At 39.2% G+C, this 26,790-nt stretch overlaps 2 protein-coding genes across 10 annotated transcripts in view; one reads left to right on the top strand and one right to left on the bottom strand.

The window, feature by feature from the left end:
* Positions 1-142: 142 nt before the first annotated feature.
* Positions 143-9,175, bottom strand: LOC124144157 (leucine-rich repeat-containing protein 51-like). The gene is made up of 5 exons (XM_046513415.2): positions 9,023-9,175; positions 7,842-7,957; positions 4,357-4,577; positions 2,570-2,710; positions 143-1,353 (listed from the first exon to the last, which is right to left on the bottom strand). The coding sequence occupies exons 1-5, from the start codon at positions 9,034-9,036 to the stop codon at positions 1,204-1,206; spliced, it is 642 nt and encodes a 213-aa protein (XP_046369371.1). The 5' UTR covers positions 9,037-9,175; the 3' UTR covers positions 143-1,203.
* A 3,490-nt stretch (positions 9,176-12,665) lies between these two features.
* LOC124144156 (GRIP and coiled-coil domain-containing protein 2-like) overlaps positions 12,666-26,790 on the top strand; it is a 28,253-nt gene continuing 14,128 nt past the window's right edge. For 3 of the 9 annotated variants that reach the window (XM_048387400.1, XM_048387404.1, XM_048387401.1), the window contains exons 1-14: positions 12,672-12,778; positions 13,833-13,888; positions 14,798-14,883; positions 15,040-15,113; positions 16,289-16,392; positions 16,940-17,126; positions 19,816-19,929; positions 20,718-20,866; positions 22,043-22,081; positions 23,254-23,377; positions 23,641-23,758; positions 25,511-25,616; positions 25,785-26,001; positions 26,430-26,590. In XM_048387400.1, the coding sequence (XP_048243357.1) occupies positions 13,853-13,888; positions 14,798-14,883; positions 15,040-15,113; positions 16,289-16,392; positions 16,940-17,126; positions 19,816-19,929; positions 20,718-20,866; positions 22,043-22,081; positions 23,254-23,377; positions 23,641-23,758; positions 25,511-25,616; positions 25,785-26,001; positions 26,430-26,590 (1,515 nt within the window). In that variant the 5' untranslated portion in view covers positions 12,672-12,778; positions 13,833-13,852. Of the gene's footprint in view, positions 12,779-13,832; positions 13,889-14,797; positions 14,884-15,039; positions 15,114-16,288; positions 16,393-16,939; positions 17,127-19,815; positions 19,930-20,717; positions 20,867-21,028; positions 21,041-22,042; positions 22,082-23,253; positions 23,378-23,640; positions 23,759-25,510; positions 25,617-25,784; positions 26,002-26,429; positions 26,591-26,790 lie in introns of all 9 variants that reach the window. The other 6 variants (XM_046513414.2, XM_048387405.1, XM_048387402.1 and 3 more) reach the window with 6 other exon arrangements.

Here is a 26,790-nt window from a genome sequence, read left to right as displayed (position 1 = left end):
TCAGGATCATTTATTCTTTTTGAGGAATGTTTGAATACATATTGGCATCCTTTGGTTCTAGTCTGTGTAATGCAATCTTGTATTCAGTGGAAGCTCCAATATATCCTTGATCAATTTCTAATGACAAACAACAACGAAAACATAGACTGGAGACAGTTTTATGACTTCTGTTAATACGACACACGCAGGTACAGATTCAAAGAAAGCAGGAAAAGTTGAGCTGGTCGACTCACTCACTACAAACAAGTCTCTCATTTCTTCATCCAAACTCTCTGTCAGGCTTAACTTTTCCTGGGTACAAGGACCACAGTGGATCAGGGACAGAAGGTCCTGTATTGTAATCGGTACACAAAGGAAATAGAAGGTACAAGGATTTGTATAAATATAATACATGTATCACATCACAGCTGATTGTTCCAGTTACATAATCATCTCTAGAAATGAGAATGGTTCAAGACCGAACAGCTTACATTAATAATCCCCAAGCAATTAATCTCTTTTGAACGTTTCTCCCCAATGGTGTAACCACATACAAGACAATGGAATTCTTAATAAAGAAATTTACATTTTGGAATGTGTCTTTTTTTTCACTGTCATGATTTATCACAACGTCAGGTTTTGTTTGTTTTGATGTATGCAACATTTCTTGGAACACTTGGTCTCAACAAAACATTTCACCAGTTTTTTAGCTAGTCTGAAATGTATCTAGTTAATTAAACATGTACTTGTACATTTTGTCCTAAACTGCAGTAACAATTATTACCAACTGACAATTTTAAAAAATGATAATTCAAACTAAAACAATGGAATATGGTAATAAATAAATACATAAAACATTTCAACTCACAAATCTGTTCATTATACTGACATTTTAAAACTTCAGATAAAAAACAATATTTTTTACATCACCCTGCTAATGCACAAGAGGCATGTCTTTAATCATGGACATTATTGCTTATTTTCATTCGCATTCAACAAATACATTCATATTGACAGCTTAGCACATGTGATGTCCAACAACGACCTTCACCCAGTGGACGGTTGCTGAATGCTCGTGGTAGAAAACTTCAGTCCTCACAGTCATGGTGGTCTGTGATCCTGACATGCAGCATAGACGATAGTGATGAACCTGTCACCCGTTGTTTACAGGTAACCATAGGAACAGACAAACTGGAGTAGTGGGGCCTGATGGGACTGAGAGGATTAATCTTCACTGTTTGTCTTCTTTTTCGGCTTGTTCTTGTTGCTCATTTTGTTCCAGGTTTCTGCAGTTTTCAAGTCGGCTTTGGTGATGCGGAAGAAGTCCAGTCCCAGCAGCCAGGGCATGAGAGACAGGATGTATTGCTTGTAGCCCTGAAGTGGAAGGGGGGCAAGTAATATCAGTATACACAACATGACACTGTATCGGTTAAACTTATATCAAACATAGAGGAAGTCCGGTCAGGACAATTGACAGTTCCTAAAAGTTTGAATCAGGTCCTTCAAACAGTAACATACCAGGGCCCACTTGCACAAAGCGATCTTAGTGCTAGGATGATCTTAACTCCCATACTTTAACATAGGCTTACAATAGTCTTAGCGATCTTAGCGTTAAGGTGATCGTAACTCCTTCACTTTATCATAGACTTACGACAGTCGTAGCACTACGATCCCTTTGAGGAACAGGGCCCAGTACTGTATTCTGACTCGAGTTTTATGATCTGCATCTTAAAAAGAATTCTGTGGACTTTGAAAGCCACCATAAACTGATTCATTGTTTTGATCAAACTTCAAATCCCATCATTTAGTGCTAGAGGCATTATTACTCCTGTATATTGATGGTACAAACATGATGACATGTATCACAATGAGGATAGCAAAGTATTTGTAATGACAGCATGACACCATAGTGAGGATGTAGATGGGTGTGGAAATATAAAACTTGTGAATTAGTCCCTGGACAAGTAAACAATAACAGCTCACTACTTCAGAGACAAAATCTACTTGAAATCTACAAAATCTAATGAGTTGGCAATCTTATTGTCTTCTCTTAGCCACTGGAAATTTTAAAAGCAGTGTTTCTGAAAATCCTGTTTACGTTTGTTATGAAAACAAATATTTTTGTACTTGCACACTTTTACTGCCTGCATTTTCATTCTGATGGTGCTGAATAAATATTCCTCTCTCTGTGTTTCAACCCCACCACACGAAATTAATGTGTCCACTGCTCAGCTAAGATCAAACTTATACATGTTATGAGGCGCTAATGCGACCTGCCCCATTACTTTTTTTACACTGATCAACCAATCCAAGAGCTTGTCCTCTTCACAGCATGAAGGAAATCAAAAGCAAGGGATTTACGATACACTAAAGTCAGTCTGATTTGTCATACTCATGATGTTTACACTTACACAAAGCTACATTTATTACTTATTAGAATATTTTATCAAAAGTTACTTAAGGCCAACCCAATTTTAGAGTTGTCCACAGACAACTGAAGCTGATATTTTCAGACTAGTTGGGCCTAGATTGTCCACACCCCTGCTGTGTAGATCAGCCTGGGACGTGGTGTTGCTGAGCCGTCACTCACCTTGAACTCCTCGACAGGGTTGCCATGCAATGTCAGTTTACGTAAGTTCCTTAAATTCTGCAGTTTGTCCACTTCCTGGATCTTAGGTATATTGTTGCCATGGAGATACAGAATTTCTAAGTTCTCAAACTCTGTCAGCACCTAGAAGGAAATGAAAATCAGTTGCGTTTTTGCCCCAATTAACCAAATGTAATCATCTAATGCATAACTTAAAATCTTGTTACAAATCCTAACGATTCCTATATTGTTGTCATCAGAAAAAGCTTCATTTTAGATTTGATGTCACCGTCTCCATCTCTCCTATCACTAACATAGCACAGAATTTATGTGCTTGAAATCAACACCCAATCCAAATGCCTCTTCTGAATGCGAGTTCTACTTCCAAAACTTGGCCTCATCAGAGAGAGCACTCGATATAATTAATTAAATCCGGAAATAATTGTTTACTGAAAAAAGTGTTTTCATGAGTATTAAGTTGTAATGTTATCAGGCTTTACCAGTTGTATTTGAGGCAGCTTGCCACAAGGTGGGTCAACGACTGAAGATATTGCTTCTTGTTTCAATCATAAAAGAACATTGTAATTTCACAGGACCACTATTTAAGCATTGTCATTCGAACCGGACTCAAAATGAAGCTATGTGGTGAATGGATCTAGGGTATTGATCACAACAGAATTCAGATATAATACACTGACTGGGGAAATTGAGGATGCCTATCTGTATTCTATTTTTATAAATAACCTGGACCAATTTTGTTACCATAACCTTATTTTTGCTCAGCAACCGACTTAAATACAGCTGGGAAAGCACAAGAGCCTCACTCCCCCTATACTCAAATTCCTTAAAACATTTTTTACAGATAAAGGAAAATTTATTACAGTCTTCTGATTACATCAAATGTATAAAAGTCTCGCTTATACAGGGTCGGGCTGCAATTTTTAAATTAGATCCGTGCCAAACTTTTATTAAGAAAGTCATTTTGACTGGCTGTTTATTTCAAGATCATGAACAAAGAAATTATGTGCCAAGTTGGTGACGAAGAGAGATGGAGATTGTGACATCACTTCTGAAAAAAATGGTCCAGGTTATTTATCATAACAGATTAAATATATATACTGTAAATCATGAAATTGATGAGACTGCTGACCCCAAGCCAAACATGCGACTCAATGTTAATGCGAAGTCACACACACCAAACCCTAGCGGAATTGTAGGGAGAGAAAATGACTTACATGAGGTTTACCAGGACATATTTAATTGACCCTTAATCCAATCAAACAAACGAAGATAATAATACAAAGTAAATACTACCAGGGCTGGGACGAGTCCGAATTTACTACCCGGGTACCCCACCCCCCCCCCCCCCCCCACCCATTACCCGACCCTACCCAGGTACCCACTGTAGGTCTCAAGAGATAGGTACAAAATACCCGATTGGGCATTTTTTTACCATAGCCCTGGCCAAATGTCTTTAGATACGTGTATTAAACAATCGGGTCATGGATACACTGAAGTTGACTTAAGTTATATCTATTCAACCATATGAAAAATCAGAAGGAATGCGTGCATAGTCAGAGAGAAATGCAAACATTAGTGATTTGTAGTGTAACCATAGAGTTCTAGATACTTTTTGCTATTAAACAATATATCACATCATGACTAACCACGGTTCTGGTTAGTACCCTCAGTACCCACCTGACCGGAGTACCAAAGTTACCCGTCCCAGCCCTAAATACTAGTCTGAAAGAGGAAGGGTGTATGCACCCAGTATAACACTCAACACTTACAGGATCTATAACCGTCAGGTCATTGAAGGACAGGTCAATCCAGCCGAGAGACCCGGGGTTGCTGAAGAAGTTTCCTGCCACCTCGGACAGAAGCTTGATATCTGACAGCTGGTTGTTGTTGAGGCGGAGACACTGGCCCTTGGATTTGTTGTCTTTACTCACACGAGGACTTGACTCGCCCTTCTTGACTGTGACAGCGCGGGGCTGCTCGTCATAAACATCTGGAGTGATCAGAAGTCAGTTACAAGATTGAAAGGGAAACATGTTTTTCAGAATGAGTAAATAATTACAAAAAAACTGTTAGTCTGTGCCAAAATGTTTCGAGTCTTCTAGCCCAAAAGTCGTACGTATCATCATTTTTAGTAGAATTTAGAGTTATTATGTGTACTATTATTAGCTGTGCTTACTAGACCAGACATTTTACTCGACTCAGACCTCGGGCTAGGAGTGGCAGCTAATTGAGGTGCTAGTAAAATTGAATTGTACAGAATAGCAACATCGACTTATTGCATGCTTCCAACACTGTTTTCTGGATTCAAGAATGGAGCATGCATCTCATTCAAGACATTCAACTGGACATTCATGACTGCACTAGCTTATGTTTTGTTTGTTGTTTTAACGCTGCACTCAGCGATATTCCAGCTATATGACGGCAGTCTGTAAATAATGGAGTCTGGACCAGACAATCAGGTGATTGACACCATGAGCATCGATCCACGCATTTGGGATACGATGACATGCATCAACCAAGTCAGCCTGACCAACTGATCACATTATTGGTCACCTCTTATATCAGGCATAGACGACTATTACAGCAAACATGGGTTGCTGAAGACCTATTCTAACCCGGATCTCCATGGGTTGCACTGGCTCAAGTCTATTGTGTGCTGCTACATATTTGACCCACTGTGTTGCCTTTCATGATTGTAAACCTAATCCTGTGTGTTTCAATATAATTTGTTAATTATTCATTGATCTTGTGTGGTTATTAACTTACTTCACAATTAAGTTCTGTAAGTACTAATTTCTTGGTTAACCTCCACGGTTCAACTTAAGAATCAACATGTAACAATAGAGTAAAAACATCTCATCTTCTCAGATTGTCAAGGCTTATTTGTCTGGTTCGTAAGATTTCTATGGAGGTTTTTAGAGAGCTTTGATCTCATCATATCCTGATACAGAGCTCCAAATAATTTTTTGAGCCGTTTAGCATTAATCACATCATTCGCATTGAGTATTAATAGTTTTGGGGGGGTATTCAATATCTTTTACTCTCGTGGGTCTAGTCTTTTGTGTTTTGTAAACCATTGAGTAGACTTTTTAAATGGTTCTATGTGAATGGTGTTTGAGGTAACTTCTACTTAGCATGTGTTCACGTGCTGCCTCAAGAGAGTGACATCTCGCATAACCTCATAGCAGTGATTCATGTGTATGATACAATAAGCATCATTATTTCACTGCTGAAGAGTTCAAAGACATTTGGTACACATTATGTTTGTTTGTTTGTTGTTTAAAACCGCACGCGGCAATATTCCAGCTATATAACAGCGGTCTGTCAATAATCAAGTCTGAATCAAACAATCCAGTGATTGACATCATGAGCAAACGCTTTAAGCACTAGGCTACCCCACTGCTCAATTGATCTAGAACTCTGCTGATACGATTATGAAGTCATAAAAATGTCTTGATTGTATATATATATATATATGTCCCCTTAAAAACAAGTCATTTCAAAATCTACCTATGGTCTTGTACAGTATCTGTGTCAACTATTGAGATTTATATGTAGTAATGAAATACTGCCATGGACAATTTCAAAGCATTGATAGTTTCATGTTACACCTTTATTGAAAGCTCGGAGCACCTTCAGAATACAGTACTACAATGTCTCGTGAGGACGATCTCTGCCATAGGTTACCTGTCTCAAAGACAAGCAACCAGTTTTTGTGTGAATCTGTCGGAGGCGAACTTGTGACCTTCGGATTGTTAGCCCGACAGTTTACCGACTGAGCTACGTCCACACTGTGAAACTAGGCGCAAATTTACCTAGTTATGCCTATGGCTTTACGGAACTGAACGAAAAGGTTCGAATAGATGACGGACACTTACAAAGGTTACGGGTAGGCATGGTGTCTCAGGACTATAGTTTACTGACACTTACGAGTGATCCCAATGCCATTTGACACAGTGGTCCCATTCCGTAATCTACAAGTTACCAAGTGGTGAGGAATAAGCTGATATGGCACGAACTGAAAACAGCTCCAGGCGTCCGACAACAAACTTGCGAGTACGCATGAATGACAGGGTATTTAAAAGGTGAGTTTTGTGATAGAAAAGTGTGGTAGGAAACACTGTAAGGATAATGTGGGTAATAGTAAGGAACGAGGGAGGCATCAGCATGGCTAGTGAAGACACAATGGTGAGTTCGCTTTTGAATCAGTACTGAAAAAATGTAGCGAGTGAAAGTGGCTTGTGTGAATGTTCAAGGACAGTTTCCAGTAGCCAAAATATTTGTCACAAAATCATTTCATCCTTTTTACTCGACGTTTTTGTGTGAAGAATATTAGGAGTCGCTATAGAATTTATAATAGCCACTAAACGCCAGTAAATGGGTACCTAACCCTAATGATCATAAAGGCGTGATTGATTGTAAAAGGGATCCAAGGGCTAAGGATAGAGTTCAGGTAATCTAATAGCCACTAAACGGGTACCTAACCCTAATGATCGTAAAGGGGCGATTGATCGTTAAGGGGATCCAAGGGCTAAGGATAGAGTTCAGGTAATCTAATAGCCACTAAACGGGTACCTAACCCTAATGATCGTAAAGGGGTGATTGATCGTAAAGGGGATCCAAGGGCTAAGGATAGAGTTCAGGTAATCTAATAGCCACTAAACGGGTACCTAACCCTAATGATCGTAAAGGGGCGATTGATCGTCAAGGGGATCCAAGGGCTAAGGATAGACTTCGGTGTAACCTACCCTAACTGGTGACATTTGGATGTGTTCAGCGCAAGAAAAATATACCTAATAAACAGCATTCTTGTACATAATAATGAAAATTAATGAACCAAAAAAATAATATATGTATACATGTATTAGTTCCCATTTATAATGATTAAAGCCACTTGAATTACAAAATAAATAAATAAATATATTGAAAATAAAAGTGCTTTCATAAACTAGCGCTTGCTATAAAATGCGCCGTCGCAAGCTATATTTAGTAATCAAATATTCAAAACTCTCAACATCGCTGGGCATATTCATTGACATTGCGTATAGAGGTAATAGATCACTGGGAGGAGCTTATGCACACTTGATGACCCCTGATGTCACATGGCATTGTTTCGCCGGTGTGACTAGCAACAAAATACTACAAACTACATCATAGGGTATTGACACGTGTTTGAAAAGTTTGTGGCACAGTATTCTTAAGGCAGGCCAAAAGCTAAAATAAAATGTCAACTGTAAGTCAATAAGACACTTACCTTGTACAGATGACAGTTTGTAGAATGAGAAATCTAATGGAGGTACACTGTCGTTACATGAGTCAATGGCCGCTTGGGTGGTGGCTTTCTTCTGTCGAGGAGAGTATGGCACAACACTGCAACATAACAAAGGACATACAGAACTGGACAGTCTGCAGCATGCTGGATTCACAAAAAAGTATTACTGCAATAAGTTTCTTTATTTGTTACCCGCATTCATACTTCCCATGGCTCCAAAGATAACAGTTTCAAAGGGGGGTAAATACCTTATATAACACAAATAATTGCAAAAGAATATTTCCTGCAATAGGTCAAGTACTGGTACATTCCACATGCCAAAAAGGTTGAAAGGTTTATATTAAATTAATGATATGGCTTGCTAAAATAAGTTTCATGTTATTCAACCTGTTCGTTGCTCAACCTGCCTTCAGCAACCCATACTTGCCATAAAACTTAAAGTGACTAACGGGATCTGGTGGTCAGGCTCGCTGACTTGGTTGATGCATGTCATCGATCCCAATTGCGTGGATCGATGCTCATGATATCAATCACTGGATTGTCTGGTCCAGACTCGATTATTTACAGACCGCCGTCATATAGCTGGAATATTGCTGAGTGCGTCGTAAAACAACAAACAACAAACAATCTGCCCCTGCCCCTCGACATTATTCTTTTCATTTTTAAGAACTGCTAGACTAATGTTCTCAAATTTCATTTTTGCACCAAGTGTCGACATTAATTTTGTATCAGATAGGAACTGAAAATCTTTGAGTTTTTCGCGGAGTGTGGGCAAAAGAGGTCATAGGGTACAGTGGAATCATGTTTATTTTCATGGTAAAGAATATGTACAAAATCATTAATCCCATGCCTTTCAGTTTTGTAAAAAAAAAAACGAGACACATGAATGTTTTTAAATTAAAATTTAATCTAGCCTAAAATGAAATACCTTGCATCATCAAGAGGAATGGATGTACTCAGGTATTACTTTTCAATTGGGCCACAGATAATTGGTGGTATCACGGTCAAATAAGAAATGTCTGTACCTCCTGTCTAGATTGGATTTGAACAATGAGACCATGAACTCGGAACTTGAAAATTTGAAAATAGTTTCAACACACGTAAGTCATCACGATGATTAGGAGCTTATAACAACAACAGTGACCAAAATGGATCATAAGTACCTTGTCCCCGACATCTTCAATACAGAGGTGTTATTACAAGAGATGGAGCAGGATATGTTGGGCTAAAATCTCTTTCAACCGTACTCACAACCACCAGCCATGTTGGTTACTGGGGACAACGGCTGAAAGAGTTGAAGCTGAGGTTATTTTTGGAAACACTGTCAGCGCTCTATCACAGCGCTATTCAATCATACAGAAATATGTAGGGCGCGCATATCCGCTGTTTAGAGCTTCACTAAAAAAATATTATATACTATTTCCTTACACCTTATTACAGATGTTATGCGCTTGATGGCCTTCCGTCGTCCAGAATTGATAAGCTGATAACAAAACGTGTATACTATGGAGAATGCATAGTAAAGATTAAAGTACTGTTTAGTATCTGCTGATAAGAATGACCATAAAGAATTCATATCATCAGGGATTGTGTATAAGACGTTGACACCCTGATGTCAAGAATGATGACACGAAATACATGTAACAACAGATCATTTAACTCATGCAGAAATCTGATATAGCTAAATTGGCATTACATATAGAAAAAGCAAAACTGATATAACTGTAATCGACAGCAATGGTATATTTGTAATATTTCCGAATCACTACAGTCATGCGGTTGGCAACAGTGAGTGACTCAGTCCGTCGAAATATCCTTGCGACATTGCCGAACACATCTGTGATACAACTTATAATCTCTGACTACGACATAAATATCTCATTTACTCCCTCCCCCCCTATTACGGAGCAGATCATTTGAAGCATGCCTTATAGAAATTTCACACAGAGTATCTGAACTTTCAACTTCCATTGCTGACATGGAAAATCTCGTTCAAAACAAAAACAGAATAGGCCTATCAAACTTTGTATGTGTTAATATTCAAATAACACAAGCAGTATAACTTTATCTTATCATGGCAGCCATATACCGTGGAGCACGTTGTGTTAAAATAACGAAAAATACTTAACGACAATGCCATGTCTCATATCCTGTATTTAAACTTTGTTTTCATTGACGCAAACTGCATGTGCAGAAAAACAAATGGGGGCAAGTCAAAACGACCAAAGACACCCTAGTCAAAATGACCACGGATTGTGAATTCCATTTATAGGTGTATCTTAATATCTCCTATGATACAAAGAACTTTGCACATAAAACTTTACAACTTAAGCAATTATTGTGAATTTAAAGATGAACATATTTTTGCTGCAGCCAATGTAGAAATAGGATTACCTATATATTCTTGCAAGTACAAATATCGTTCTACTGTATAACATGGGCAATTCAATGATATATGGCTTTCATCTTCTATTACAAAACAGGCGCTCTAGTCAAAATAGCCACAGGTGCCCTAGTCAAAATAGCCACAGACGCTCTAGTCAAAATAGCCACAGGCGCTCTAGTCAAAATGGCCACAGGCGCTCTAGTCAAAATATTCACAGACGCTATAGTCAAAATGGCCACAGGTGCTCTTGTCAAAATGGCCTCAGGCCCTCTTGTTAAAATGGCCACAGGCGCTCTAGTCAAAATATCCACAGACACTATAGTCAAAACGGCCGCAGGTGCTCTAGCCAAAATGTCCACAGGCCCTCTTGTCAAAATGGCCACAGGCGCTCTTATAGTCAAAATGGCTTTAGTAAAACTATCACCCAAAACAAACAAGTTCCGCCAGTCCTTTATACCCGTTAGTGTCAATCTTCTTTGGCCATATTGCTTCTTGAAAAACAAACACAAACTCAGCCCCTACTGCGCTATTTATTTAATGTCACGTATCTCGTAGTTATGTTTCCTGGCCAAGTCTGTAATGGTGCACAACAAACTTCACTCGAGATAATAAAGATTTATCTTATCGCTTACTTATCCCACCATGGACAACATATGCATATGGTGGGCCTTTTTGGTCGACAAGATCGGCCCATAGAAATGTTTATTGTCCTGAAAGTTTTGTCCATATCAGATGTGTTCAGATATGAATAGGATTTAGACTTTGCTCGGTTCAACAACTGTATGTATGGGCGTTATAACAACACTAACTGGATAATCGCTAAAATGTGTCAAAACTTCTTATGTCTTTTTGAGGTTCCCGGGAAATGTTTCATAATAGTCCAGCTCAGTTTCTGATGGGAGATGCAGAAACCGTACAAAGACGACTCCCGTAGGGCTGGGACAGGTAACTCGGGTACTTGGGTCGGTGGGTACTGAGAAGGACCCGGGTACCCACAGGACTGACTACCCGGACCCGTGGTTAGTCACGTGATATATTGTTTAACGAGACACATTCCCAACTACAACTCCATGGTTACCTACAAGTCGCTAATGTTCACATATCTGTCTGATCATACGCGCATTCCTTCGATCCGACATTTATATGTGTTGACTACTGAACTTCAGTAAAGATACAGCTTCAGTCAACTTCAGTGTATGCATGACCAGATTGTTTTATAGATGTACCTAAATACTTTTTGCCAGGAGTCCGGTAAAACAACTCCTCATCGCACATTTTGTACCCAACTCTTGAACGCTACAGCGGGTATCCGGTTTGGGGCGAGTACCCTGGTAGCAACTTTGGACTCGTCCCACCCTCCCTCGCGCATAATTTAATTGTCTCTTGAAGTTCGAAACATGAGCCATATTCACCCAGTTATCCGTATGTACTGGATGATGTACGGAAATTGAAAACTTGCAATAGAAAGAAGAAATAAGCTTGGTGTCAGTCACTTGAAGAAGCTTGTGAGGTATACGAGCACCAGCAAAGAAATGTCCAAGTGAAAGAGCGCAAAAATCATTCTTATTCATCTATAGTTCTATTGCCCACAGTAAAGACAATCATTATTGTCATTAATTATATTACCGGAAATCAAAGACGCAGATGTAACTGACCATATCTTACGTCGCTACATTAAACCGAATTAATTATATTATATTACCGGAAATCAATGACGCAGATTTAACTGACCATATCTTACGTCACTACATTAAACCGAATTAATTGTATTATATTACCGGAAATCAATGACGCAGATGTAACTGACCATATCTTACGTCGCTACATTAAACCGAATTAATTCTACGTGTAAGAAATAAGTTGTTCAGTATATTACCAATATATCACCACACGCTAATTAATATGTAACCCGAGGTTAAATTGTGGGATATCTGTTCTTCAAATACAGAGTAAGCTTATATATATATTCTCTTCTAAAACTCTTCTCCCGTTAAATTGCCTACGATGTACGTTCTAAGTCGGGGAACTCATTATCTTTTATAAATTCGGCTTCTATAAATTTTCATCGACAAACGACAATTTTTGTTGTACATATATTAAATGTGACATTAAAATTTGACAGTCAAAATATGTTTTCTCCTGAATAATTTCCAAGGCCATTCAAAATCCTGTAGATTCTTATGATTGAACAATGAATATATTTTGTTCGCGTTCATAAATCAACTGATGTTCATAAACACTCATGTTAACGGAAACAAGTCGTAAGGAAAATAGTACTTTTGATCAAAACAATTCGAAATTGGCGACTTTTGCCACCGGGAATAGCCGAACAATCTTCGTATTCAGTCGTGAGATCCGAAGCCATCCCGGGAGCAGGCTTCGGTGATATCCGGTCCTATCACGGGATTCGCCGAAACTGAAGCCGCTGAATTTGAAGTTACAAAGGAAAGAAGTCAGTCGCTGTGTCCTCATAAGAAGACGTGATAATTTCCATAAACAATCAACGATGATGAAACTATGAGGCTAGTTTAAGGTAAGAACTAACCACATGAATTAACTTCTACATGTTTTGAATGCATGGTTGTCTAAATTGTGTTTGTTGAGAAATATGTTTGAACAGCCGTTTGAATACGTGTGTGATTTCCCGATTTCATTGCTGGACAAGTGATGTCCATTTCATAGTGTCTGTTCTGTATTCTGGGTCACTTGGATTTCTGAGTGCATATTATGAAGCCAAACTTCCTGTAAGGGCTGCTAGATCTATTGATCGAGTATTAATGTAGAAGATGAAACGATAATTTTTCATTATCTATTTCATTTCCGACGATTTCATTGAGATTCAAAAGAACCTGTTCAACCATGACAGACTCGATGCAATTTTATTTTAACGTATCTGTCGAAACATTGAAGTGTGTCGTGATATATGGTACTAGGTGCACCTTGTACCGTAGTTAATTCATCTATATGTTATTGTCGAAGACTTGAAGGTATAATCAGGGGTAGAAACGAACAGTTTTAAGTCCATTAGTCCTTATAATGATAACATATAGCAAAACCCCTAAAAAAGGCAAATTTCTACTAGTCCTTATGGTGCCTTTACTATTGGGCAGTTTGGCAAGGACTACAGGACTAGTGCCAATTTCTAATGCTGTATAATACAGTTGTAGATTTATCAAGTAACTACTTTCCATCAGTGGCAGATTGTCTTATTTATGTCAGTGTTGTTAATGTTTTTAGGTGTGCAAGTTTTACCTTCCACTTTGCTATTTGTTCAGTCAAAATTACCAACACATTAGATCATCCTAGGATGTAGTGAGTTTTGTCCCGAAACCAAAGTGATTTTGTGCCAAAACTTTTCCATTTGTTTTTAAAATATACAGTAACAGTACACCCTTGTCCCCTTGCTATAAACTCTGGGAATTATCACTTCTAATATCTCTGATCATTATATTATGTTGCATGGGGGTCTGAAAAGTGATGAAACATTGATTATTGTTACTAACGTAGAGGCATGGAGTACGTACACTATTCTCTCACGCTTTACCTTAAGTTAAACACATTCAACTAACTATTGATGCATTTTTCAGTTAAGACCCTAAGAGCAGCTATGGATCCAGCTAAGAGGACAACACTCATTGAGTGGGTAAGTATTGTCAGTCTGTATTGTGTTGAACAACAACATCACCTAGTTGTAAGCGCACCTGTTGGTCTTGCACAAGGTGCGAAAGAGTCATACCAATCTCAGGGATATATCAAGGAAGCCAAAATTGGTAGACAAACTAGGGGAAAACTTTAGTTTCATTTGTTCCAAATTAAGGTTTTTCTTTTTTCTGAAACTCAGATGTATTTTACATTGCATTCAGTAAAATAACGTAAAAGTGAACATAAGAGCTTTTTCCTCTTTATTGGTCCTGCTATCATAGAAACCCTTTATTCATCTACAAAGCCTTTAGATTAATAAACAAATATTAAAACAAATTAAAAATTGATTTAGAAAACAAGTGTTCAATTGAGCTGGGGTTAACTCGTGCTATGTCATGTGACTTTCATTGACTAGGGGGAAAAACGACAGCCTTTTGCTTCAAAGCGGGGTATAAGGGATTTATTCTCCTGCACAGAAACCCACTTGCAGTCTGTCTTCTTTGTGGCGGGGTATAAGGGATTTATTCTCCCATTCAGAAATTTATTTCCCTCCCAGGCAGCATACATAGTATTTATCAAGATCACGTGAACCAAACAGATCTCATCAATCTGACATGGAGGTATGATAATAGTTTTTATAACCCTCCCCTAGAGATTTTTTATTACTTTTGGTGACCCTCCCCAATTCCCTATCTACCCACCCTTATAATCAATGACCAGTCCCTAACATGAAGTGGGAACGTTTTGATTATGAATTGGGAATGTTTACTCACATTTGCTGCAGACATTGGGGTCAATTATTGGCTTCTGGCAGAATCTCTGTTGCACATCACTTCATTGTGAACTGTCTTCTTAATTTCATCACTTGAATGTTTTTGTTAATGCTATGAATTTTTTTTTAATGTTTCAGGTTAATTCTGTGGATGAAGAAAAGCAGATCCAATCTTTGTTTGACCTGCGAGATGGAAAGCGACTCATTGATTTACTCAAACTATTGTAAGTGCTGTCATAAGGTTTCTGTCACAACCTCACCTAGTAGCATTTTGTTCAGTATTAATGCATTATAATTTTTGATAATTAATATCTTTTAAGGAATTTTTTCTAACCCATGCTAACATGAATTTGTATAAATATATGTATCTGTTTGCACAGGGAACAGTTTGAGTGTAAGGAAGAAATAACTGAAGTAAAACAGCGACTAGACTTCATTCGAAAGGTTTTGGAAGGTATGTAGTGTGTGTGTGTGTGCGTGTGCGTGCATGTTTGAAAAGTGGTGCCAGTATGTGGAAATATATTGTGATTCAAGTGTCGGTGGTATTGTTGACATGTTTGCTTGGTCAAAGAAACATTAAGTGCTAATATCGTAAGTTACCACCAGTTATATTTACCAACTTCCTCAGGGCTCATTAGAGCTGTAACAACTCACCAATACCTACAATATCATTGATACTTGGTACACACATTACTTGAATAGTCAGTCTGTGAGATCGCAATACGCTATAAATAGAACAGAAACTAATGGAGTTACCTCTGATAATGGCAGAAGTAGCTTAGCACCACATGTATGGCAGAACCCAAGGACGTGTTAGCTGAGGACGTGCTGACTGTTTCATTTAATAACTATCCCTTCATTTAAACCTTTTTCGTTCTTAATCAATACATAAGTGTATGAGGAAAGAAATTTTAGGACTGTATTTCAGCGATTTCATCGTTTCTTACTATTTGATGTGTATCATGGTACCAGTAGTATCATCAGTCCGTATCGGGATACGAATTTGCATCACTCTAGTGCTCATAAGTGCTGCAATGGCAAAACAAGGTTTATGGACATACACGTTGAAATGGGCATGAAAAGAATGTCTCCATGTAACTTGTACTCAACTTAAACCCTGTTGGTCAAGCAATAGTGTTTTTCCTTGTGTTAATATCAGACTAGGGGGCATGGGTGGCCCAGTCGTCTAAGGCGCCGCGATTCGCTGTGCAGAGTTGCGTCCCTAAGGCCTTGGGCACGCCAGAAACCTATGATTGTGGGTTTGAATCCCGGTTCGCCCTGATTATGTTTCTAGGTTTGTCAACTCCATACCCGTGCTCATGGGTTTCACCGAAGTGGTAAACGTCTGAGACCTGCATGACTTCGGGCTTTCCTCCCACATTAAGCTGGCACGCCGTGATATAACTGGAATACTGTTAAAAGCGGCGTTAAACCCAACTCACTCACTCACTGCTATCAGACTATCATTGGCCATGTTGAACATATTTACGCGAAATTCGTGTCATTAAAACAGACGACATACAAATGCTGTATGCAGTATTCTTACATTGTCATTGTATTTTTTCACATTTTGTGCTGTGTTCATGTATAAAGTTGAGCAGTTATATATTGACATAACATTTTTTACAGGTGTTTTCAAAGTAAACTTTGTGGAGTCGAAACTGATAGATTTTGATCTGATTTTGTCATCTGGTGACAAGGAAGATGAAGACATTGAATTTGAACTGGCAAAGGTATGTAGCTTGTTGTATTTTGAAAGCAAATAAATCAATCTTCAGTCTGCATCTTTGAGATGATTTCACACGAGAATATTATTGCCCAACATTTTGGACAGCTGTATACATTTTGAAATGTCAGTCAGTTGAAGTGTTGGCGATCAGGGTTAGAACAGATCTTTAGCAATCCATACATGCCATAAAAGGCGTCTATGCTTGTCGTAAAAGGCGACTAACGGGATCAGGTGGCCAGGCTCGCTGACTTTGTTGGTGTATGTCGTCGTATCCCAATTTTGTGGATCGTTACTCGTGATGTCAATAACTGGATTGTCTGGTCTAGACTCAATTATTTACAGACTGCCGTCATATAGCTGGAATGTTGTTGAGTGCGGCATTAAACAACAAACAAATAAAGTTTAGGGTTGTCACACCTGGATTTGATTCCGATTTGGGTACAAAGTATAAACCCACTTCTGGCACTGCCATGTTGTAAATTGCTGGAATGTTGCTTAAAGCAGTGTTGAATCCAACTGATTGCTTGTTTTCATTCATCGCCTGGTTCTAGGTTCTGCTGGGCGTGTTTGGGATGGCTGTCCAGGATGCGAACTGTCAGCTGTTTGTGGTGCCTGCCATGAATCTCAGTGAGTTTATTCAGCTGAACATCAAGGAGGTCCTAGAATCCATGTTGTCATCAGCCAGCTCGGAGAGTGCCCTGCCCCCGGACTTCGTGGACATCCTCACTCGGACAACAGGTAACAGCATCCTCATCCCTGCCCTCCTTATACCTGTAGAGGGTCCCTAGTGGTCCATGTATCCTGTGTTTACCATCCGCAACACAAGCTTCATCTGTCAATGCTTATCACAGTGTTAAGTAAACTGTCCCATGATGACAGGACTGACTTCAGGATTTCTACTTTCTTATTTATTCCTTGCACTGCATTGATACAGTTAGCAATGTGGTAAGACTTTTTATTATTTGGTTATTGAAGCTGACCGACACAGAAAAATGTTATTGGAACACAAATTAAATGACTTTTGATGATTCACATTTTGCTGTTGTTCCAGGAATGTGTAAGAGATACATTATATGTCAGTGTTGAGGATGCGGCCATTAACTGTTGGCTTGTGAAACTATTTTAGGGTCAGTATTTGAAATCCCAATTGACGCTGACTGGTTGCTGTACTTGTCGACACCGACCGCCTCCCCGGTCTAGTGGTAGAGCGTCCGCCCGGAGAGCGGAAGGTCCAGGGTTTGATCCCCAGCCGCGTCATACCAAAAGACGTTTAAAGATGGTACTTGTTGTTACCCTGTCTGTCGCTCAGCATTGAGGGGCTAAAACAAGGACTGGTCGGATCGGAGTCAGTATACTGTGTCTGAGTGGGATATTCATGTTAAACTGCGGCATGGTATCTCAGTTAGCTAGCACTATAAATCAGCATCAGTCTGGACTAGTACAAGCAGCCACACAACACGTACATGCACGTCGCTATATAAGTGCAATAATCTTGGACCTGACGTTAAACCCCATTTCACCTCACCTCACCTCTTGTCTACTCCTCCAATGCTTTTGAATGTATTCAAAGATGATAGAATCTGCTGCCACCAGTGTCAATGCACCAGCTGCAAACACTAAGCTCAGTACCCTCCCTAGTTAAACCATGTTTGTTGTTCATTCATTGATAGGTTAAATTTTAAAGTTGGTGGAAATGTAAACATGGAAATGTGGCCTAACAATTTTGCAAACAAACTTTAAAAATAAAGGTCTAACTAGTGTGACCTTTATCAAGCAAATAATATTTGAATAATCACATTAAAAAAATAACAACAAAAATTCTACCATGACACGTTTGTTATGGAATGACGTTTTGCTGTGTTTGTCCAACAATGAACAGCCTCAAAGTTTAAAACAAAACAGGTTTAACTCCTACCTGAACATGTTGAAGTCAGTCCTGTTTTCATTGATACCACAGATTATCAATGCAGCTATAAGAAACTGTCCTATAAGTAAATCTACATCTCCACTGGAGGTGCTCTCTTTGAAGTAGTAGAGTCAGCATGATTAGTTCTCAAGTTATAACTGTTTCTTTCTGATTAGCTTTGTTAATGTAGCCAATTATTCCTTGGTTTCAGTGCATGTCATTTTTTCTGTGTTTGTGCATGATCTGAGTTAGTGTTATATCTCAATCTCATTCAAATCAGATCTAAGTTCTCGCTGCCGCTAAACAAGGTCTGAGGACATCCCTTTACGGGTCACATCTGAACGAAGTTTTGCGAACTTTACCACTGAAATGAATAACAAGAAGTCGACATCGGTCCAATTAGAAAGTAGCTTTCTTGAGCTCTACTGCACTCATTTCAACCTGGCAAGTTCCATTTCAGACTACACTTGAAAAATATGTTGACACAGTTCTCGATTAACATGATTAAAATTTTGAAAACTGAACAAATGAACATTCCGGAATGTCTAATATGTGGTTGAGATTGTATGGCAGTGCTTCCCACATACTGCAACGCCTCCTCCGTTCAAATGTTTATCCCACAGAAGCGAGAGATAGACGATAATTTTGACGGAATCAGTCGTACAGGCCTTAACTGTCATTCGGAATACCCCGTGTTAACGTTTCGAGGTTGCATGATTAGAAAACACATTCCAACTGTCTCTTTCATGATCTGGTAAGCGACACTTTGATTGGTTTGATGAAAGGTCGTTCTGACGTGACCTGTAATGGGATGTCCTCAGATCTTTGTTTAGCAATAGCGAGATCTGATTTTAGTGAGATTGTGTTATATCTAGGAGGGTAGCTTGTATTGTGTGGATCATCTAGGGAAGATCATATATAAGTGTTGTAAAGTGACAAGCAGATTTTGGTGGTTGGATTGTCGGTATCCATCAGTATACTGCTAAGAAAGAAATTTATCAGGTGAAGAAATGTAATTATTTATGAAGGATGTTTTTAAAGGGACAAAGGGGTTGTCATTTCTCAGTAAATTTCTTGGCTTTTCTGTTAAAGCAATTTCTTTGTCAGTCACACAAATAAGTAACATTGACATATTTCAGTGATGGATCATTTGTCCATGTCTTATTTTATATAAAACCTTGACTGGATTCCTCATACTCACTATTCTGTTTTGGACTCTGTTGAACATGTTGAGTGACTACTCTTTCAAAAAATGTATATCAAGGACATTAGACAGCATGCATGTGTGCAAACTGACAGCAGAGTAGAAGTATTCATTAGTCCTTGCATTTAGCATGTTTAAGGTGACAGATAGATGCATTCTTAGGTAGTGCAAAGGTGACTCAATGTTAATTCACAAGTGAATAACATGCATCTAATGGAATGCATTTCCTTCACCAAATCTGCTTGTGGCTTGCCTTGTCTCGCTGTGTGTACAGTGCGAGAGGTTGTGACACTTGTTTCTTTATTTTCGCTTCGTAGAAAACAGTCACGCTCATCGCGATGCTACTCTTTTCTTTCGACTAGTGGCTCAGGGCTTCCCGACTACGCCCGTGGTTGACCAGTCTTTCAACTACAGTGGTAGCTTTAGTGCAAGTAGGTTACCATGGTTACCAGTTGCAATTGTGTGTTCCACCCATCACGTTTGTGTCCTTGGCACTTGCCTTGTGCTATGCTTTGTTTGCACTTGCGGTGCACACAGCAAGTCTGACTTACACTCTTTGTGTGTTTTCTAAAATTATTTTGCTTTGCAATTCTTCAGAAATCGACTTAAAGTGCTTTATATGATTCTGAATCACAAATATATATTTTGACAACTATCTCTTTCTCCAATAAACGCCCTGCCCTGCTTGTTTAACAGTTCTTGTGTTTCTTTCTTGTTGAAAGTTTTAAATATTTACTGATAAACATATTGAACCTGTTCACATGGTTCATGCATCTGGTTCGGGGCTTTTCAAAATATCTGCATGCTGCTTTTGAGTCTTCTATAACAACTTGTACAACTGTTCATGTAATAAGGTAGATTAAATGTTTGTTCTTAAAAAATGCTAAATGGTTAATTTAATCAATACAATGCCGACATGTTTTTGACAAAAAAATATTCATAATGACAACCACATGAAAAGTAGTAGAGTGATAATGATTTACTTAATTGGAAATAGGTTTATTTATGTCAAATAGTTTTTTTGCATTTACAAGTCTTTGTTGGAAATGTTTGGGTGGAAATTACAGATCAGGGCACTTTGGAAGAATTTTCTCCAGTGTCATTGTGAGTCTGTGACTGTCTCTTTTATGAGAATGAAAGCGCTTGCAGCAGACCAATATTCCCATTGATTACAATTTCCACATGTAAGACATTTCTTTAATGTGAACATATGTTTCAGTGGGAGACTTGAAACAAAGTCCGCAGTTGTCCCGTGTTGCTAACACCAGCGTGTGTTCAGTGCGTGACATATCGTCCCCGCTGCGCATGCTGACACTGGCTAGCTCTCCGATCGGGGAGTTCATGCAGTCCCCCCACCTCACACACAAGGTAGGTCTCTATAACCAAGGTCTCAATATTTGTACTGGTTCAGAATCAGTACTTTTGCTGAGACGCTTGTTCATTTTTTCTTTAATTTTGAAAATATTTATATATTGAGAAATATTTGGAATATCCGCACTGTTTTAAGTTCCATTTTCATTTTTTTTGTAGATGTCATTCAAGGTAAATTAAGTGAATTTATGAGGCAACAATGGCATGCTCAAAACCAAGTGAACATTTTGAAAGGTCAACATTGTACCTGTAAAAAAAATGTAATGTCACAATTTGAAAAATATCTTTTATTAGAGTGAATAATTATAGGCATCCCTTTTCATACTCAATGCGATTTAGCATGAATTAAAGGAAAAAAATCTTTTGGCAACACATTGCAAGATTTTTTTGACTAGTCGTAATGCCATTGTTTTGTGCAAGCCATTGTATAGCTCTTGATGTAGTTAGAATTATGTCTTCTTTAGTAGCTGTGATAGACTCACTGCTTTCGTGTTGTGTGGTGTATATTTTACAGTAGTGGACATTAAATGGACTCACAGCTGAGTTAATGTACCTGGTGTTGTGTTGTGTCGTCGTACAAAGCGATCTTAGGGCTAAGGTGATCGTAATTCCCATACCTTAGCATAGACTTACGACAGTCGTAGTGCTAAGGTTGTTTGTACAATGGCACCCTGCGGACTAGTGAGATATGACCAATGGTGTCTACCCCTGATGTTACTATCAAGATGCACATCACCATGATCACAACAAAGTGTATAGTCACAGCCCCAGTAATTCATATTGCACAAACAGAATGAAAGAGACATATTCATATTCTTTCAACAAACTCATCATTGGCCCTGTTCCTCAAAGCGGTTGTAGCGCTACAGCGGTCGTAGGTCTATGTTAAAGTATGGGAGTTACGATCACCTTAGCGCTACGACGGTCGTAGGTCTATGTTTAAGTATGGGAGTTACGATCACCTTAGCGGTATTATCGCTTTGTGGAACGGGTCCTTGATGTCTGAATATACTTCAAAACATCCTTGGCCACTGATAGTGATACACATGTTTTCCTGCACACTTCTTTCCTGGAGCCTATACTATAGTAAAGTGGTAAGGGGCTATAATCCTGACCTGTATATCTGCTTGACCTGTACCACAGTAGGTGCCCACCACTTACACTTGTTTCTAGATTCTGCAGAGGGAGAAGGATCAGAGAAGTAAGCTCGAGGTAACTTGGTGACCCGTCTGAATCCCCATATAGCTCCCTTACAACCCGCCCTCCCTGTCCATCACTCTGCTCATCCATCCATCCATCCACTTCTGCATCATCTCATCCATTGATTTTTCCATCAACTCATCCATCCTACTGCTCTGCCTGTTTGATGTTCACATGTCCCTGTTGTCTGTATAATCTGATATAACCACATTCATCTAACATTGTTCAACATGTTTATCATCACATTGCACATGTTCGTTGTTCACAGAAAACTAACCACTAAAGACATAACTAAGGCATTTCTTGTAATTACTTGGTTTACAGATTGCTGATGCCAGTTTGAACAATTGTGGCATAAAAGTTTAAAGATTGAAATATTTTTCTTACTATTGGGTATGTCAACTAACTTCAGTAGTTAAAAACTACAAAGTGGGTAAATTGAGGACATATAGCATGTTTAGGAAGGGGAGGAACAGTTTCATTCCATTTTATGTTTTCAATTTTTTTTCTAACAGTAATTGGAAGGAATCACTTCCACATTCTTAATAGAATTGTCTTTTTATTTCTATCACCCTTTCTATCCTTTCATGGTGTTGAAAGAAATCTGAAAACTAAGCAATTGTACAAATGCCACAGGATTTTGCTGAGTATTTGAGCATGTTGAGCATACACATCAACCAGTGTTATTGCTGGTGCAGTACATGTGGTCTGAAATATTCATGTTACTATTAGCTAATTATGGTTATCTCATTAAGTCACTGAACATCTCTTGTCTTTGCTTCATGACCCTGCTGTCATTATTCCGTGTAGATGTGCTCTGAACATTGATGTATGCTGTTGCTCCAGACTCCTGCTTGTTTGCTGAATGCTGTTTGCTGTATGTTTGTGTGAAGTTAGTCAGCCCAATAAACATTCTAACACTTCTGAAGAAGAGGCTTGTGGACAGAATATTGACAGCTTAATTCTAGATTAGCTGATTTTCACAGGAAAAGTTTTTAACTATGATGAACCTGTCACAATATTCTCTGCGAGCGTATTTATTGAAAACCAACCCAAACAATCACTGCCTCTTGTAATATGTTCAAACGAGTTGTTGGTTGTGTTTGCATAAGAATGTGTCCAGGTAGGTAGTGTGTTGACAGTGATGCTGTCTGTGTCTGATGTTGGGGATGTGGTTGTTGTAGGTGATGTTGCGGCAGAAGGAACAGGAGATGAAGAGGCTGGAAGTGGCGCTGAAGAATGAAGCTCATCTTCGCCAGGAGCTTGAGTTGGATCTCAAGGAGAAGGCAATGGACATTGACAACCGAGGTGAGTGTGATAATGTACAGTGTTGTGTACTGCCAAGACAAGCCAATATTTCTATTGGTATACAGGATTTGAAGATCAGCATGAAAGTTAATGTGTCCTTGTCATAACCCTAAATGTTGAAGGTTTAGGGGTCCCTTGATTCTAATACTATAGGAGCAAACTTCAAGGACCCCAGAACCCACCTTTACTTTTGAAGAATATCAATTAACTAAAAAATCTTCTGTGATATGTTATTTACATTTGTGGAATGATGATGTCTTCAGAGAGCAAGATCCGTGATCTACAGAAACAGCTGCAGGAGATGAGGAAGCTGCGTGACCACCTGGACGAGTTGGACACGCTGAGAGCGGAAAATGACCAGATGCAGAAGGAGATGGACAGGTGGGTTTCAGTTTTAGTGTCTGGGGTAGGGGTTGTCACAGTGTCCAAGACAGTGATGGGAAGGGGATCTCCAGATGCAGGAGATGGACAGGTGGGTGGGTGGTGGTCTTAGTTTTAGTGTCTGGGGTAGGGGTTGTCACAATGTCCAAAATCGGGATGGGAAGGTGATCTCCAGATGCAGGAGATGGACAGGTGGGTGGGTGGTGGTGGTGGTCTCAGTTTTACTGTCTGGGGTAGGGATCACAGTGTCCAAAATCAGGATAGGAAGGGGATCTCCAGATGCAGGAGACGGACAGGTGGGTGGGTGGTGGTGGTGGTCTCAGTTTTACTGTCTGGGGTAGTCATCACCGTGTCCAAAATCGGGATGGGAAGGGGATCTCCAGATGCAGGAGATGGACAGCAGGGTGGATGGTGGGGTCGTTCTAAGTTCTAGTGTCTGGGGTAGGGGTTGTCACAGTGTCCAAGATAGGGATGGGAAGGGGATCTCCAGATACAGGAGATGGACACATTGTTTCACATCACATGTATTTGTAGGGAGTTAGGGAAAAGTTTCCATGTGTCAGAAGCAGGGGTCCAATTGGGAATCTCAAATATCCGGTTTAAAATATTGCTTACCGGACTTTTAAATTTTTCTGTCCGGACATTTTAAAAAGTATTGTCCGGACATTCTTAAATTTTGACTGGACATGATCAACAGTTAGGACTGAGCAGTTTCTGTCTGCAGTTGTAACACAATGAAGATTATCTACACTGACAAGCTTTGTTTGTTTTGATTGCTGTAAATACATCATACATCACTGTAATAGGCAATAAACTGAGTTGACACTCATTAATCGAGGATTAATTACTGAGAACATCTTGTTAATTTGAGTGAAAGGTGTTTACAACTGTACATAAATACCTTGCATCATCGATGAACCTCATTATCCTCAAAATGCTACGATACGTAACTTCAGACAAGAAGCGAAAGCGTGACGACAGCCAGTCGACCGATGCAGATTAGTCGAGCGGATCTGCCAAACCCTCAAAGTCTGGACGATCATTTCGTAAGTCGTGGCTAACGACTTTCACTTGGTTGACATACAATGAGGATTTGCAGATTTTATTGTTTTCAGTAGCTAGTCGTATATTGAATCTTGATTGACCGCCATTTTGCTTTTTGTGACGATTGATATCAATTTTTTTTATGGTCAATAATTAAGTACAGATGAAAAAAGTATTCAAATAACTATTGCTATCAACCATATTTTAGTATTTGTGATTATATTATCTGTCTTGTTTTTAAATAATCTTTAGTTTAAAAAAACCCTTTTCCCCGTGAGGTCACGTGATAACCAAATATGGGATTATAGTCTCGATCCAAATGTTACAACGCATACACTTGAGCAGATATAACTCATGAATATTAATTAGACCGTTCACTACGTTAACAGATCGTTATTATAACAGAAACAAACGTATGTTTTCCCTGTATATCTAAAATGATATTATTTGTTTTTAATTGTCCGGTTAATTAAACAATTTAGATTGAAATAATTCATCATATTATGAATATGTAACAACTTGTAATGTGTGTGAAAAGTCGTACTAAAATACGCTGTTTGAAGGGGGCGTGGTCTGAATGCAAATGTCCGATTGGGATTTAAAATTTTCCGGACCCCTGGTCGGAAGGTATACTTTGTGGTTACAACTGGACAATGTGTCACTGTAGTATTCAACAATTGCTCTAAAACCCTGAACTGTTTACGCCAGGTACAAGTCCAAGCTGGAGCAGATGTCTGACCTCAGATCTCAGTGTGCCTACCAGGAAAAGGAAATCAAGTCGCTTCTTGAAGAAAACAGAAAGAACAAGAATGATGTAAGGAACGCTCGACTGATGTCTGAGTTTGTTCTCTTCTCTTAATTAACAAGTTGTTAACATGCACCAAACCTTATTATTCATACGGCTGACTCTGTCCATAGCATTATGATGGCAGTGAAGAAGCTACTTGAAGTAATTGGCACTTTTTGTGTATGACATTTGCAGCTGCGCACGATGGAGTCTATCCAAGCTGGGAACGAGGACTATCGGATCCGGAACCACCGCCTGACGCTGCATGTGGACGAGCTCGAGAAACAGCTGCTTCAGAGAGAAGAAGAGAGGAAGAAGGTGGCATCAGAGCAGGAGTCCCTGCAGCACCAGCTCGACCAGGCTCGTGAGATCATCTCCCGTCAGAAGGAAGACCTCGAGGACGTTCTCACAGGTGAGAGGGAGATAGATCTTGAGGTCAGGGTTTTATGCTGTGCATAAATTTAGGTCCAATACGTGTGTATGTGAACATCATTGGGTGAACTTGACACAAGGTTGCTAAGGGCTTATGGCTATCCTCTGGACAAGTAGAAGTTCTTTAGGGTTGTTCATATCATTACCAGGTTATTATCATGTGGTTATTGTGTATGCTTTTCAAACAGGTGCTTGTCTAATCACACATTGTCAACCTTACCCCTTATTTGGAACATGACTTGTTTTTACATGAGATAGTCTATCTCCTCAGTCAATGCCAGTAGCTGTAACCCATGTTTATTGACTCTCAAATTACCAGATAATTGGAAATAGGACACCAGACATCTTGATTTTGACACACAGTTTCTATGTAAATGTGTCATGCAGTGTAATGTTGGTGTGTTCCAGCCCCTGCTGTCGGGGAGTCGATGTCCGTGGTGTCTGACAAACGCATCACAGAGTTGGAGGCTGATCTAGCCCGCCTACAGGAAACAACAGTTGCCTTGGACACCCACAAGTCAACCGTGTCTCACTTGGAGGAGATGACTCGCACCAGAGATGCATTTGAGGTACAGCAGATATTATCCTACTCATAGAAGCTAACAGAGCTGTTAAACAATGTCATCAAAATTTGATTTATTACTGAGATAGGACATTCTCTGCTTCAAGATTTGAGATCCATAGGAGGTCCCTTCAAGTGAACCCTGATCCAACTTTGACTGAACGTCGTATATAAATAAAGGCTGCAGTTACTTAAGCCAGTCAGATG

The sequence above is a fragment of the Haliotis rufescens genome, unplaced genomic scaffold (genome assembly GCF_023055435.1).
Source record: "Haliotis rufescens isolate VD_foot unplaced genomic scaffold, xgHalRufe1.0.p SCAF_7, whole genome shotgun sequence".
Taxonomy (NCBI): domain Eukaryota; kingdom Metazoa; phylum Mollusca; class Gastropoda; order Lepetellida; family Haliotidae; genus Haliotis; species Haliotis rufescens.
The sequence above is the reverse complement of the archived record's forward strand: the minus strand, read 5'-3'. Positions and strand labels throughout refer to the sequence as shown.